Source organism: Halichoeres trimaculatus, unplaced genomic scaffold (genome assembly GCF_033239565.1).
Source record: "Halichoeres trimaculatus isolate MK-OKI-2021-1 unplaced genomic scaffold, fHalTri1.1 fHalTri1_scaffold_1, whole genome shotgun sequence".
Taxonomy (NCBI): domain Eukaryota; kingdom Metazoa; phylum Chordata; class Actinopteri; order Labriformes; family Labridae; genus Halichoeres; species Halichoeres trimaculatus.
In genome coordinates, this window is record NW_027437179.1 from 10,684,469 (window position 1) to 10,698,162 (window position 13,694).

Here is a 13,694-nt window from a genome sequence, read left to right on the forward strand (position 1 = left end):
TCTGAGCTGGGGGAAGTTTTTAACTTTCGAAACTGAAAGTACTTTGAGCCGGGCCAATCACGCCTCTGTCTGTGGCGTCTTTAAGAGGAGAAACTGCGCACTGACAGAGGACTGTTGAGCAGAAGGAAACCATGGCGCTCCTCCTCCTCCTCCTCGTTTTCCTCTGTGCCCTGGTAACAGATGCTGATGGAAACAGTAAGAGGCCTTTAATCCTTCTTTATGTGCTAACTCCTGCTATTTATTAAAGGATGAATAATGATAATTCAGCAGTGAGGAGGCAGAGTTACAGCTTTAGGTTTTAATCTCAATAATCTCAGTGAGGTTAGATCAATTTGTGATTATTAACACGGATTAAAATTAAATCCTGCCGGATTATCATCAAATGTCATATAACTGCAGGTGTGTGTGTGTGTGTGTGTGTGTGTGTGTGTGTGTGTGTGTGTGTGTGTGTGTGTGTGTGTGTGTGTGTGTGTGTGTGTGTGTGTGGTAACAGGCGTTTCCTCCTTGTTGTGCAGTCTGTGACGTCATCCATTTCCGTTAAACTGACGGTTGATGAACGATTCAAACTTAGATAAGATGAACCTGTTTGCCTGCTGCTTCTGTGAACTGTGACATGAATTATCTGAAGGAGGACCCACGATGTTTTTAAAATCAAGAATTAAATAAATCATCAAGGTGGAGACTTTTCCTCCTTTATTTGGTATCTGAAGCTTCTGTGATGGCTGCTATTTCCTGCTCTGTTTGTTTAATGCCTGTAACCTCCGTGAGGGGGAGGAACCACACCTTTACAAGGACAGTGAGAGAAATATTTAAAATTTAAGCATCAAACAATCTTTTTTTCTACTTTTTTTGTTTACGTCTTTATTTTTTGTAAATTAAATAGAAGTAAAAAAAAAAAACAACAACTCTGTAATTCTTAAAAAATTAAAAAGAGCTTATTTATGTCTCAAATATGAAAGACTCCTCTTAGTTTTTATGTTAAGGTGATAAAAAATGAAACTAAACTAAACTTTACATTCCATTTTCACTTCATTCTTGATGACTGAATTACTGCACCCTGTTTCATTTTTTACCACCTAAACATAAAAACAAAGAGGAGTCTTTCACATTTATGACAAATATAAGCTCTTTTTAAATTTTGTTTAATCTATTTATTTATTTATTTATTTATTTTACAAAAACAAGGACGGGAACCAAAAATTAAAAATAAATAAATAAATAAAAGTTTGATGTTAAAAACAGCTGGAGGAATATTTCCAAACAAACTTGATTAAAGTTTATCTTGACTTTGTTGATCACAAGCTTTAAACCCGAGGATCACACACTCACACACAAAAGCTGCTGCAGCATGGCAAGTGTGTATTTGTATTCCTGCTAGTGTAGCTTGGCAGCCCTACACATGATTAGAAAGAGACAAACCATCAGCAGGACAGTCACGAAACATTTCAGTGATGGACTCCAAGAACAGCTGGGGGCACTTTGGCAAAGCTGCTGGCAGAGATGGTCTCAGTCACTGAGAAGCTTCTGGAAAAGACCAGTTTAACAGCCCACCTCGTTTTACTCCCAGCAAACAGCAGTGAGCTGAAAACTGATCTGAAGAAACTCAGAGAACGAAGCCACAGAGGCACAGAACAGACATATCTTAGAGTAACAAACACACAGGATCACAAACAGCAACCAGAACCTGCTCATCACCTCCAGAAGAGGAACAACAGAACTTAGAGTCAGCTCGTCTGTGTTAAAGGTTTAACTTATTACAGTAAAACTCACGTTTGTTCTGAAACCAGTTGTGCCACAGATCATAGATCTGTGTTTGTTTGTTTTTTTTTTTACATTTTTGATGATAAATGTGTCAGATTAAGTCACATGTTGTTCAGTGATTGTTTGTTGGGCTGCACAGTTATAAAAACCACTGGTGTTGCTGTATTCTCTTGTTTTGCTGAATATATAACATTAAATATTTTACATTATGTATAATCACAGAGGTTAGTTCAGGGTCAGTGCAGTGTGTTTCTGTGTAAATCAGCTGAATGATTTGGTTGTGTGAGTGTGTGTCTGTTGGGTGCAGCCATCTGACAGCTGCTTTTGAAAGCAGAGTTAGAGACACCTCACTGTGTGCGCAGCAGGTAAAAGTAAATACTCCTTATGATAACTGCCCTGTTTGTGTCCACCAACAATAGCATGTGAAATATAGGAAGATTCTTTTGAAGCTGAAAAGAGCCCATGTTTGGTACTGAAAAAAAAAATGTAATTAAAAACACACCCTGAGAGTAAAAAAAGGAACATTGTGATTGAAAAACTTGTTTTTATCAAAATCAAAAGGGCATCAAAACAGGTAATGGCATTGATAACTTTTAGCTGAAGTTAAAAATACAGACACCAAATGTTACTTTATTTTTAAACATTTTTTCATTCTTATACTTCTGAATGAAAATCATATCATATGCTTTCTGTCATTTTTCAGTTTCAACTTTATGTGACTCTTCTGGCGTGGAGAGGAGGGTTTCAGGGGAAGGACAATAAGGGTGTCCCTTGCATATCATTAGCACATTATTACTTCCTCCAAGGAGGTTATGTTTTTGGGAGAGTTTGTATCACAGCACAGACTGAAGGAAGACTCAGACACGGCACCCAAAAGTCTTTTCTAAAGTCTCAGTTTTTATTGGGATAGAAATCAGGAGGCAGAATGTCAGGCTAAGGCAAAGAAAACGACAGGCAAAGACAAGACAGGAGACAGAACGGGTCTTAAAAATGAGGCACTAGAACTGAAAGGTAGCTGAACAACTAAAGAGTTAGTCTGGCAGGCGGTGAGGGGAAACACCAGGAATTTTCAAGTATTTAATTTTCTATCCCAGTCCTTGCTGCTGAAAAGCATCCCTTGTTTTTTAATCAGAAATCCACCATCCACCCACTGTGACTTCTCATAAACACTCACTCAAATGAAACAACACTAAAGCATTTATCAAAGACACCATCTCTCATACAGGTCTGAGAACAGACTCTGTAAACATGTCTTACACTAAGATGGTTTGATATGTGCAGCTCACATTAAAAGATTCAGAGTCAGCTGAATGAAATCTTGGTGAACACGCATTATTAGGTGAGCTGTAAAAGATGTTCACTGTAAACATTTGTGCTTGTTATTAGTCTCTGCAGTAAAGTGAGCTGACTGATCTGTCTCTGGGGTAAACTTGAGTGAGGTTGTTTGAGGTGAGAAGGGTCGGGGAGGAGCTGTGATAATCCGTCAGACACTAACACACACAGTAACAGACGCTAACTGACTCTAAGTGACACTAACAGACAACTTGCCCTAATGGGTATCCTCTAAATCTTCTAAATCATCTAAAGCTGGGTTCATTCTGATTGGTCAAAACATCATTACAAAGGTTATTAAATCGAAACATCAAACATGACGCTGAGGACATAAATCCACAGTAAGGAGACTGACACACTGATAAAGTTTATGATTTCACTACTTCCTGTTGGTGTGGGTTTATGGCAGCATCAGTAACCAACATGGAGGATACAGCAGGGAGATATATGAGAGAGAGATCAAACTGAAGAAACATTAAACAGTCACAGCCCACCACAGGGTTTGAGCTCTGTCAGCTCCAGGACTGTCAGAGTGAGAATTCAAGGCCAACAGCCTTTAAGAATCACAGGAAGAGAGGCTCAGACAGAGGCTGCTGATCAGTATTAGAAACTGTTAAGACTTGACTTTCTTTCAATAGCTTGAAAAGGTTGATACTGTCTTCTTAGTTTTATACTATTTGAAAAGGTTCTTTTTGAAAGACAGAGAGGTTTGTTTACCTGCTTGACTAGTTTCCCCTGGAAGAGGGTTGAAACTAGTCAAGCAGGTAAACAAACCTCTCTGTCTTTCAAAAAGAACCCTTTCAAATAGTGTCAAGACTTGAGGTGAAAAATGTTTAGTTTGGTGTTATTTTGGTATGTAAGGTAGCTGCTGGCAGTGTACCGAGCGCTAGGAATTGATATCTTTCACTTTGAAATGATATGGTAATGGTACCAATACCTGGTACCGTATCAGTGCTCAACAGTAACAATTTTCGATACTACTGTGTGTGTGTTTATGTGGTAATAAATATAAATTTGTTTAATATTAAAATCTCAAAGTTTTCCAATTTAACACATTTATTTCTCAGTACAAAAAACTTGCAATGCTGTGTTCATGTCCAGTAGGGAAATCATCTACTCTCTCACTCCCTCGCAGTCACAAGGATGTGTTTAGGTACCAAATCATGGAAGCGTTTGACTTTACATGGATCAGTACTTGGTACCACAGATGGAATTCAGTCAGCACCTTTAAAAATACCTAATTTGATACTCTTCCCTAGAGTGCGCATAGAGGTAGAGAGGGACAAGAAGGAAAAACGTTCTTTTTTTTTTTTTTTGACAACAAGTTAAAATGATGCTCTACTGATGATGTCAAGACAGAAATTCAGAGGACCAAATCAGAGTTTACTTTTGGAAATGCGATCTGGATGAACTCTCACATGACTGTTGAAGATACTCTCTCTGCCTGTAAACATTTAAATTCCTGAGTGTGTGTGTTTTTCTTTCAGGACCAGCTGTAATCAGAGTGACAGAAGACAGTGATGTAGTTTTACCCTGTTCCCTCAGCTCCAAGGAGAACCTGGAGTCAGCGCTGTTTGACTGGAAGAAAGACTTGGAGAAGGGAAAGGAGGAGAGGGTGTTCATGTATAATGCTGGCCTTTACTCTGGCAGAGACTTTGATGATCAAGATAAACAGTTTAAAGGTAGAGTCTCATTTTTTCAAGAAGAACTGAAGAACGGCAACTCCTCCATAAAGATCACAAAGACCAAGGTGTCTGACAGTGGAACCTACACCTGTATTTTCCCCAATCTTCAGCACAGCCCCAAGTTCAGCGTTCAGCTTGTTGTTGGTGAGTTCTTTCATCAAACTCTTGGAGATGTTTCAGATTTACTGTGAGGACTGGTCAAGTGAGGACCATCAAGTTCTTTACATTACACCATTCTTTTAAATCTTATTCTACATGTATTTTGATTTCTCTTTATATGCATATCTGTCTTTTAAACACTTCCTTTTCAATACTGTTAAATAATAACTCATGGAACACATTGTCATTGGAATTAGAGCAAAGGAAACACTGTGAGGTTTCATGAGCTCTGTTGGAGCAGAGAAAAGGCTAAAGAAAGGAGAATTAGTAATATAAAACAAGTCAATATTTCAACATCTTTACACAGCACATATCAATGGAAGAACAATCAGAAACTTCAAGAACCAGTTTGAATTTGACAATATATACTTATTTCTCATCCAAGATCATTTACATCCGTTTTGTTTGTTTTCTCCTTTTTTCTGTATCTTTCTGTCCTTATGCACTAATGCACTTATTGGTGAGTTTAAAAAACGACAGAAAAAGTCCCTTTTTAAAGCAGAGCATCCACCTGAAGTTGCACATGATTCCTGTGTCTCATCTCAGGTGTGCAGACTGAGGCTGATCTAAGATGTTTTAGAAAGTGCAGTACAGAGAATCTCCAGCAGGTGTCCACAGAGCTCTCAAACAGTCACAGAGTTGTGCACAGAACATGTTACATTTCATTAAAATACTTGATAAAATATTTAAATATGTTTGATTTGATTACTTAAAAACACTCCTAAAAGATGAATAATTGTTCACATAAGCACTTGTAGATTTATTGTTCTGCTCTAAAACAGTAAAGTTTATTTACAGATGGACTGAAGAGCCTCAGGTGAGCTCAGGCTGAGTTTATTAAATAAGGCTTGTATGGTGAACAAATGATTTTAAACTAAGCCATTTAAAATCATGCAAAAACAAAAATCACTTATTAACCAAGTACATATTTGTTTGAGTAAAAAATTCAGATCCAACAAAACTAAATATGGTTATTGATCATTTTAAAGAAGCAATGTGCATAAATACTTATTATTTTATGTATATTGATTTACTTTTGGTACAGACTCATGAAGAAAGATGTAATATTTTACTCAAAGAGCTTTAAATAAGTTTGTAGCTATATTTTTGAACTGTTAAACAAAGCCAGGTGAGCTCTTAGTCCTTGTTTGGTGGAACTATATACAAAAAAAGGGCCGGACTACTTATTTCACTCTGTAATATAAAGTGTGTAAGATAAATTACATCTCATAAATGTTTGAGGCCAACATTAGAGAATGATTAACATGCTCTGACCATTTAACTCTACTCTTACAGTAACAACACAAAGCAGTCTCATGCTACAAAATGAAGCTTGTTTCTTCAATCAGAGACTTTATTTTATCTTTTAGGGAGTCAAATAAAATGTATGAAATGTCTTATTTAAGTAACAGTGATGCCTGTATGCCATGTTAATGTATTACCAAAGCTCTCTAACCTTGACTATGTTTTGTTTTCTCTTTCAGAGTGTATCTTAACTGCTTGAGTTTTGTCAAAAATCTTGTATATTTTTGCTTGCTTTCTCACAAATTTAAACTAGTTTTTGATGATTTGACCTTATAAAAACTATAACTGTTCATTCTGTCATTGTGAATGTAAACTCTCTGAGGTGTCAGTAAGCACATCATCATGACTTGAATCCTCAATGTAGTCACTATGGGAAATAATTTAATGAACATATTATAATTCTTTTTGATTCTTTTTCTTTGTTTTCATCTTTTGGGTAAAATGAAATAATCATACTAAGGACTATCAGACTGAAATTCACAGAATATTTCCCTCAACTTGTCTCTAATGTCTGTAATAAGTTTCATGATGACAGATTGAAGCTGCTCCGGGATATTTTAGGAAGTGCAGTACAGAGCATGTCCAGCAGGTGTCCACAGAGCTCTGTAAACTTTTACAAAGTTACCAAAAGAAGATATTTAACCTTTCTGATGAAATGAAATAAGTGAATGAAAATTTGTCAAAGTATTTGATTGAACAGTAAAAAGACAGACTGAGCACTTATATTAAGATTCTCGTTATTAGCATAAATTAATAAAGACTAAAACCAAACATAAGAAACATTTTTCTGATATAAAAACGTCCCACCATTACAGAAAGTCCGTCAGCGGTAACTTCTGTTTATGGTCAGGCAGGTGGTTTCGGTGGTTATGAACTCGGAGTGTTTTCTCTGTACTGGCTTTCTATTGGCCGATTAAAACAATCAGTCAGACAAAGGAGGCGCTCGTGGAGGATGCTGTTCACTGATTGGCTGTTGGAGTTAAAGTTCCAGAAGCTTCGTTCCAGAAGAATGTAGAAAAATGCTGATTGGTTCATTTTGTCACGAGGCGTTTACTGATTTCAGAGACAGTAAATATGATTGGTCAAAACTGTGTTGGTGATTTAACGTCAACAATTATAAACTATATCGGAAGTTTAATGAACGTCTCTAATCCTTTCCAGCGATAGGTTTGAGCTTTGTTTGATCATTTCATTTACCCGTGATTAGACAAACATAGGCTTTTTATAAGGGGCGCTGTGTTTTTCTTCAAAATCAGTCACGTTTGTTTAAAATTGTTCAGTTTCAGTCCTGGAAACACATTTAACAGTGAATTGTCAGGGTGGCTGAAAAAGCTACCGACGGATCACAGCTGCAAAGTGAAAGCTGACTGCTGTGAAGTCAGGTTTCTTTTTATGGAAATTACTTATTTTACGGAATATTGGAGCCCTCACGGTCTCAAATGAGCTACAAAGTGTGTAATTTGACTTTACAGACACGATAAATCACAGTTTATATGTATTAATTCTTCCTGAGGTGAATTTCTCTGGTCGCGTACAACCTCCGCATGTTAAGAGATTAAAGGACAGAGGAGAAGATTGCTCAGGTGAGTTCAGATTGGAATATCAGCCCCGTGTCTTACAGGTGTACCCTGAGTTCAGCCACACATGTATGGTTTCATTCACACGCCTTAAAATCTATAACTGACTTGTTTGTATAGCACCCTACCATTTAGAGGATTATCAAGATTCATACTTGGGATAAACGTTAAGCAACAAGCAGCAAAAAGTTTAATTATTTTCTTAGTTTTATTTTACAGAACGTTAAGTTTGTAGAAATGCAAATGTAACACATTTGAGGAACTAGTGACTTCATTGACCTGCTCTGATATGATGGGGAAATGTGTAAAAATCACTGATTATGGTTAGTCCATTATTTAGTGGAATGACAATTGAGGCATTTTTTTTAAGGAAAAGCAAAAAGCAAAGGTGCAAAAACCAATAAGAAAATTCTAGTTTAAGCAAATAAACTCAGTTCCCAGATAAGATGGGTCAGCTATTAGAGATAACTAAAAAATGAACAGACATCTTTCCTGTTTTCTGCCCTCTCATGATGGCTGATTGACAAACCTGGCTGTGTTGAACAGTGTTGATGAAGGCGGCTGATGTAACTGTTTTTGAGCTTTTACAACAGTTATTTTAATAAGTCTTATATTAAGCTTTCTGTTTTGTTTTTCACTGTTTTTAGCTCATAGTTCACATATGCCAGGATATAGAAGATGTGAGTGTATGAATGAGTGTTTAAATGTCTTTTAAATGAGCCTGTCAAAGACAAAATTCTGTCACTGTGTAACGGGCAATAAAGTTTTTCTTTTTCTTTTGTATTTTTAATGTTGAAAATGCTCTACAATAGTCTTAAATGTATTCCTTTTACAGGTACATGTCCAAAACCATCTGCCAAGCAAACTGAGACAACAAATGACTGGTCTCAGCTGCAGTGTGTTGTCAGAGGAGCGTCTCCTAAACCTGTGGTAGAGTGGAAGGACAGTTCTGGAAACATCCTTCCTGCTGAGGATCCAGAAATCACAGAGCGAGGAGGCCGCTATGACATCATCCTCCAGACTACTGTGACCAAGAGTGACAACTACAGGTGTATAGTTACACAGGAGGAGTTTTGCCATCAGAGTCATGATGACGTCCTTGTGCATCTCCCTGGTGAGTTGAATTTTTTTAGTTGTAGTTTGCTATTAAGATGGTTTAAAAACTTTTTATTGTGATTGAGTTCAGACACAACACCAGGAATTACATGGGCTCAGTTTCCTCTCAAAATCTAAAAAATATTTCCTCCAAAAACTGGAACTTGACAAAAGTCTAATGATCAGTTTTAGTTCAAATCAGTTTCAGAGGGATAAACCAAACTCAGTTTTCAGCTCAAAGTGGTGTTAGAAGAGATGGAGTTACATTTGCTAAGTAAAAAAACACAAATGATTATCCTATTAGTTAAAGGTTGACATTTCAAATTACACTGAGTTGTAGAATAGAGTTTACCACAAAGCCTGCAGTTTACATTTCCAGCTTAAATGATAAAGGAACAAAGCAGACTGGCCTTTCAAAACAGTTTTTGTGTCATCGTAAATGTAAGTTAGTTAATCTGATAAGTTGAGTTTACTCAAAAATGCTTTGAAACCAGTTACCAAAAAAACAAAGCAATGAAATATGAAAACTTAAGTTTATTTAACTCAACATCTTATGTAGTTACAATTATCACGGAAAATCATTCTACTGAATGTCTCTAATTAATTTAACCTGGTGCTTATTTGTTACAAATTATAATGTAAAGTAATGTTAAAAAAATGTTGCATTTCACTTTAAAACATAATAAGTTGACTTCACTCAAAACTGAAAGCTGTGATATCAGTAAATTTGCCTTATGAATTAAGTAAATGTTATCATAAAAAATGAATTAGATCAGAACAACTAAATTTAATAACATTTTAAAGTACAGCTGAGTCTCATATCCACAGTGTTCCCTCCTCACTCATAGTTACAAATGCCATCACAACAAAAATCAGCTCTAATTTCATAACTTTGGTAACCGTGAGTGAGGAGGGAAGGCAGTAGATATGAGACCCTGCTGTACTTTGAAATATTGTTCCTCAGGGGGCACAGACATTAATAATTGAAATGTTGGACGGGACTATCATGCTATTTAGGCCAATTTTGAAATTAAATGTGAAAAGATAGATTTATTCATTTTAACACAGACAGTCAGTCCACACCATGTAGAGCATAGACAGCCGATCAATGCCACAAGAGACACAGACAGCTGGTCTGTGCTGTGAAACACAGCCTAAGGGTCTGTGCCATGTTGAGCACAGACAGCTTTTGCCACTGCTCCACATCGAGAAGTAAAGCAGGGTCTTATATGGACTGCGTCCCTTCCTCACTCACGGTTACAAACACAGCTTCAGAAACTAATGATTTATGTTGTGCTTACTTAAACAGTAACAAAAGTTAAATCTACTCAGAAATCATCAGATTCAACTCTGAAACTCAGACATTTGAGTAAATTGAACTAACTAACAAATTTAAAGTTTTCATAGCTTAATCTAATGGAGTGATTTGAACTTTGGGGTTTACAGTGTAGCACACGTGGTGGTAGTTGAAGTCTGTCAACAGCTTCCTCCCAGCATCACACACCTATCACTGTACCCAGCTCCTGTTCCCACTTAGCTTTAGCTTTTATAGTTCTGCTATCTGTGAATGAGACAAATAATTTGGAAATTAATGCTTTTTGATGTAAGTAAAAAAAGTGCATGGTCCATTGAGGTTTACAGGGAAGTAAAGGGAAATTAGAAAAGGTGGTAGAAGTATAATGGCTGATTTAAAAGTATGTGAAGAGATGTGATTGAGGTAGCCCATATGAAGATAATAAAGAAGCAAAAGTGGAGATCACCCCATTTACATACAAATCTTGAAATAGTTCATACATTTACTGTATCACTGCAAAAAAGTCAAGTCTAACATTGAATGGGGGAAATAAATGGTTCTTGTATATTGGAGCCAAAACTGATGCAGATAAAAACTTAAAATCACACCTTAATTCCTGCCAAACTTTAAGAGTATTAAAAACAACAGGATTGTCTGTGTAAAAGCTCTTTTTTCGTGGCATGAAAGAAAACAGCAGAGCAGAAAAAGAAGATGAAGTGCAAGAGAGTGCCTCCAGTTTACACCAAGGAGCATTTGCCAGGGCAAATTAAAGGAGAGAGAGTGGATATCCCTGGTGTGTTCCATGTGTTAGAGAAAAATTTACCATTTATCATTAGTACGTACACTTGCTTGTGAAGCTGTATTAAAGTTTCCTAACCTGGCAAAAAGATAATCCCATTCCACCCTGTCGAATGCAGCAATAAAGTATTTCTGATTCTGATTTTGATTGATCATAAAAATAAATATCAATAAAACAATTGAAATATTTATCTGAAATAATTTGAACAAAACAGAACATTTTAAGCTCAACGAAAGGTTAATTTATTCCAGTACTGAATTATTGAAGACAAAACAGACTGAAGTCTAACACAACTTTGTACCTTGAATTACAAAAACAATGTTGTGTTCAGAAACAGATCCAGAGCTTGTCTGAATGCTCACAGTTTCTGACCTTTTGTCCTGATGAGAGTCAAGAATAGTGTAAATTAAGAGTTTTAAACTTTGTTATAAGTTAATTTGTATGAAACCATGTCCTCATTCTGTCACAGTGTCATATTTGTAATGCTTTACCGTCTGTATGTGCTGTGTGCTCAGGTGCTGCTCCTGAACCATCTGTTACGATACTTGAAGAGACAGAGAAATGGTCTCTGCTTCAGTGTGTTGTCAGAGGAGCTTCTCCTAAACCTGTGGTAGAGTGGAGGGACAGCTCTGGAAACATCCTTCCTGCTAGAGAAGCTCAGGTCACAGAAAGAGGAGGCAGCTACGACATCGTCCTCCAAACTACAGTGACCAAGACCGACCACTACAGCTGTGTAGTTACACAGGAAGAGATCAACCACAGGACTGAGGCTAAAACTCACGTGTTCATGAGTGGTGAGTCTGACAACTTTATCTTTAAGTTTGTTTTTAGGAAACAAATAATGTCTGAGAGAAAATATCAAACAGACTTTTCTCTGTCAAACCTGAGGTCGGTCACATGAACACACTCTGTTGGTCTGTGTGTTTCCATCTGATTTTAGCTCAGGTCTGTGTTTTCACTGTTTCAGAAGTTTCTGTGCATAAATCCACCTTATGAAAGCACATTCAACAGATACATGTAGTTTATAGGAACATTTATACCCAGATATTGGAATTATTTGATGTTACACCCAGTCTAACTCCTTATTTCATATTTGCTCTCTGTCACTTTGTTTTGTGCACCATGAAACTCTTGATTTGTAAACCAAACTGCTGCAGAATGAAAAAGAAATAATCTTTGGATGTGTAACTACAGCTCTGAATTAAATGTGTTCATGTTAACAAGTCCTTCCAGTTGATCAGGTAGTTTGAAACTTTTCCTCTCACTAACTTTAACTATGAGGAGTAACTGTGGAGCAGCTGACTGAACTGGTTTGATACAGAAACACAAAAAATGACCTGATCACAGTGAACAGAGGAGAAAAAAACTATTTACTGAGAAACTGAAACACTGCTGAACTTCATTTTGCACAATAAGATAATTTATTTTAAATATGTTTTTTTGTTATGATGCAGAGAAAACTACTGCTGTAGTTAATGCACAGGTTTGAATATTCCTGGACTAAACTCCTTCATGTTGCTGCTCTGAATGTGTTTTTCAGAGTTTTGTGGTGTGTATTTACTCTGACAGAAGTCTGTGTGAGGTCTCTGAGCAGAAGAGCAGCACAGTGCAGTTTATCTTTATATCAGTAAAGCTCCCTGTCTCATCAGCCTCCTTCATTCATTGTTCCCTGCATTGCATGTTGAGAAACTTCAGGAGCGCCTCAGACGTCATATTTCTGTCACGTGGTTCTTGGTGTTTTCTCAGAAGCTGGTGTTTAAGTCTGACCACATCAAAACCAAAACAGATAATTGAAGCCTGCAGCTCGCCTCCTCTCACTCACACTCAGAGCATCAGGAGCAGGACTGACACTGGCACAGTGATGACAGAGTTTTGTTCTGTTTAAGTTTTCATATCTTAATCCAATGGAGTAATTTGAACTTTGGGGTTTACAGAGATCAGCAGCTCATGCTCTCTCCAGCTCTGCAGTCTGTGCTTGTTCTGCAGGATGAACAGGATGTTTGGGGTCCAGCAGCTCCTCAGGCTGCTCTCACATCTACTTTACCTTCTGAAGGTTTTTATCATTTATTTCATAAAGACTTTCACAAAGTACAGAGCACATTTAGAAACTAAGAACAGAGTGTTAGTGTCAGAGACCTGTTCACAGTCCAAGAGTTTGTATGATTAGAAACAGCTGTGAGTAAAATGTGCTCCATCACAGCTCCATCAGTATCTGTGAGCTCAGAGAGGAATCAGACTGAACTCTGTGACAGCCTCAGAAACAAAGTGAGTGAAGGACAGGTGAGTTAGATCAGACAGGTGAGCTTAATGAAGGAGCACTGAGTGTGTGTATCATCCACACAGTGAGCCCTCACACCATCCACACCTTCAACAACCAATGCTTTAAATCAGATTAATTTATTGTTAGAGCAGATTTTTTTCATGTTTTTCTGAAAAGTTAATGATTGAATGAAATCTTTACCAACACAGGTTCAGGGTAAAGTTTTAGGTGTTGTCTGAACTTCTTCACTGTGTCTGTTCTCCTTCATGATGAGAGTCAGACAATGTGTTTAAAGCTGTGAGTAGTCAGACATTTTCACATGTTAAATCTGAAGCTTGAAACTCTCTTAAACAAAGCTTTAATGTGTGGTGTAGATTTCCATGAAACATCCTAGTTATTGTCTATAATCTCCAAAATCTTGATCCTG

General features: G+C 37.0%; 1 protein-coding gene across 1 annotated transcript in view; it reads left to right on the forward strand.

The window, feature by feature from the left end:
* Positions 1–35: 35 nt before the first annotated feature.
* LOC141805407 (butyrophilin-like protein 2) overlaps positions 36–13,694 on the forward strand; it is a 106,773-nt gene continuing 93,114 nt past the window's right edge. The window contains exons 1-4 of the mRNA XM_074690501.1: positions 36–195; positions 4,581–4,922; positions 8,655–8,933; positions 11,523–11,801. Coding sequence (XP_074546602.1) covers positions 132–195; positions 4,581–4,922; positions 8,655–8,933; positions 11,523–11,801 — 964 coding nt within the window. The 5' untranslated portion in view covers positions 36–131. The remainder of the gene's footprint in view (positions 196–4,580; positions 4,923–8,654; positions 8,934–11,522; positions 11,802–13,694) is intronic.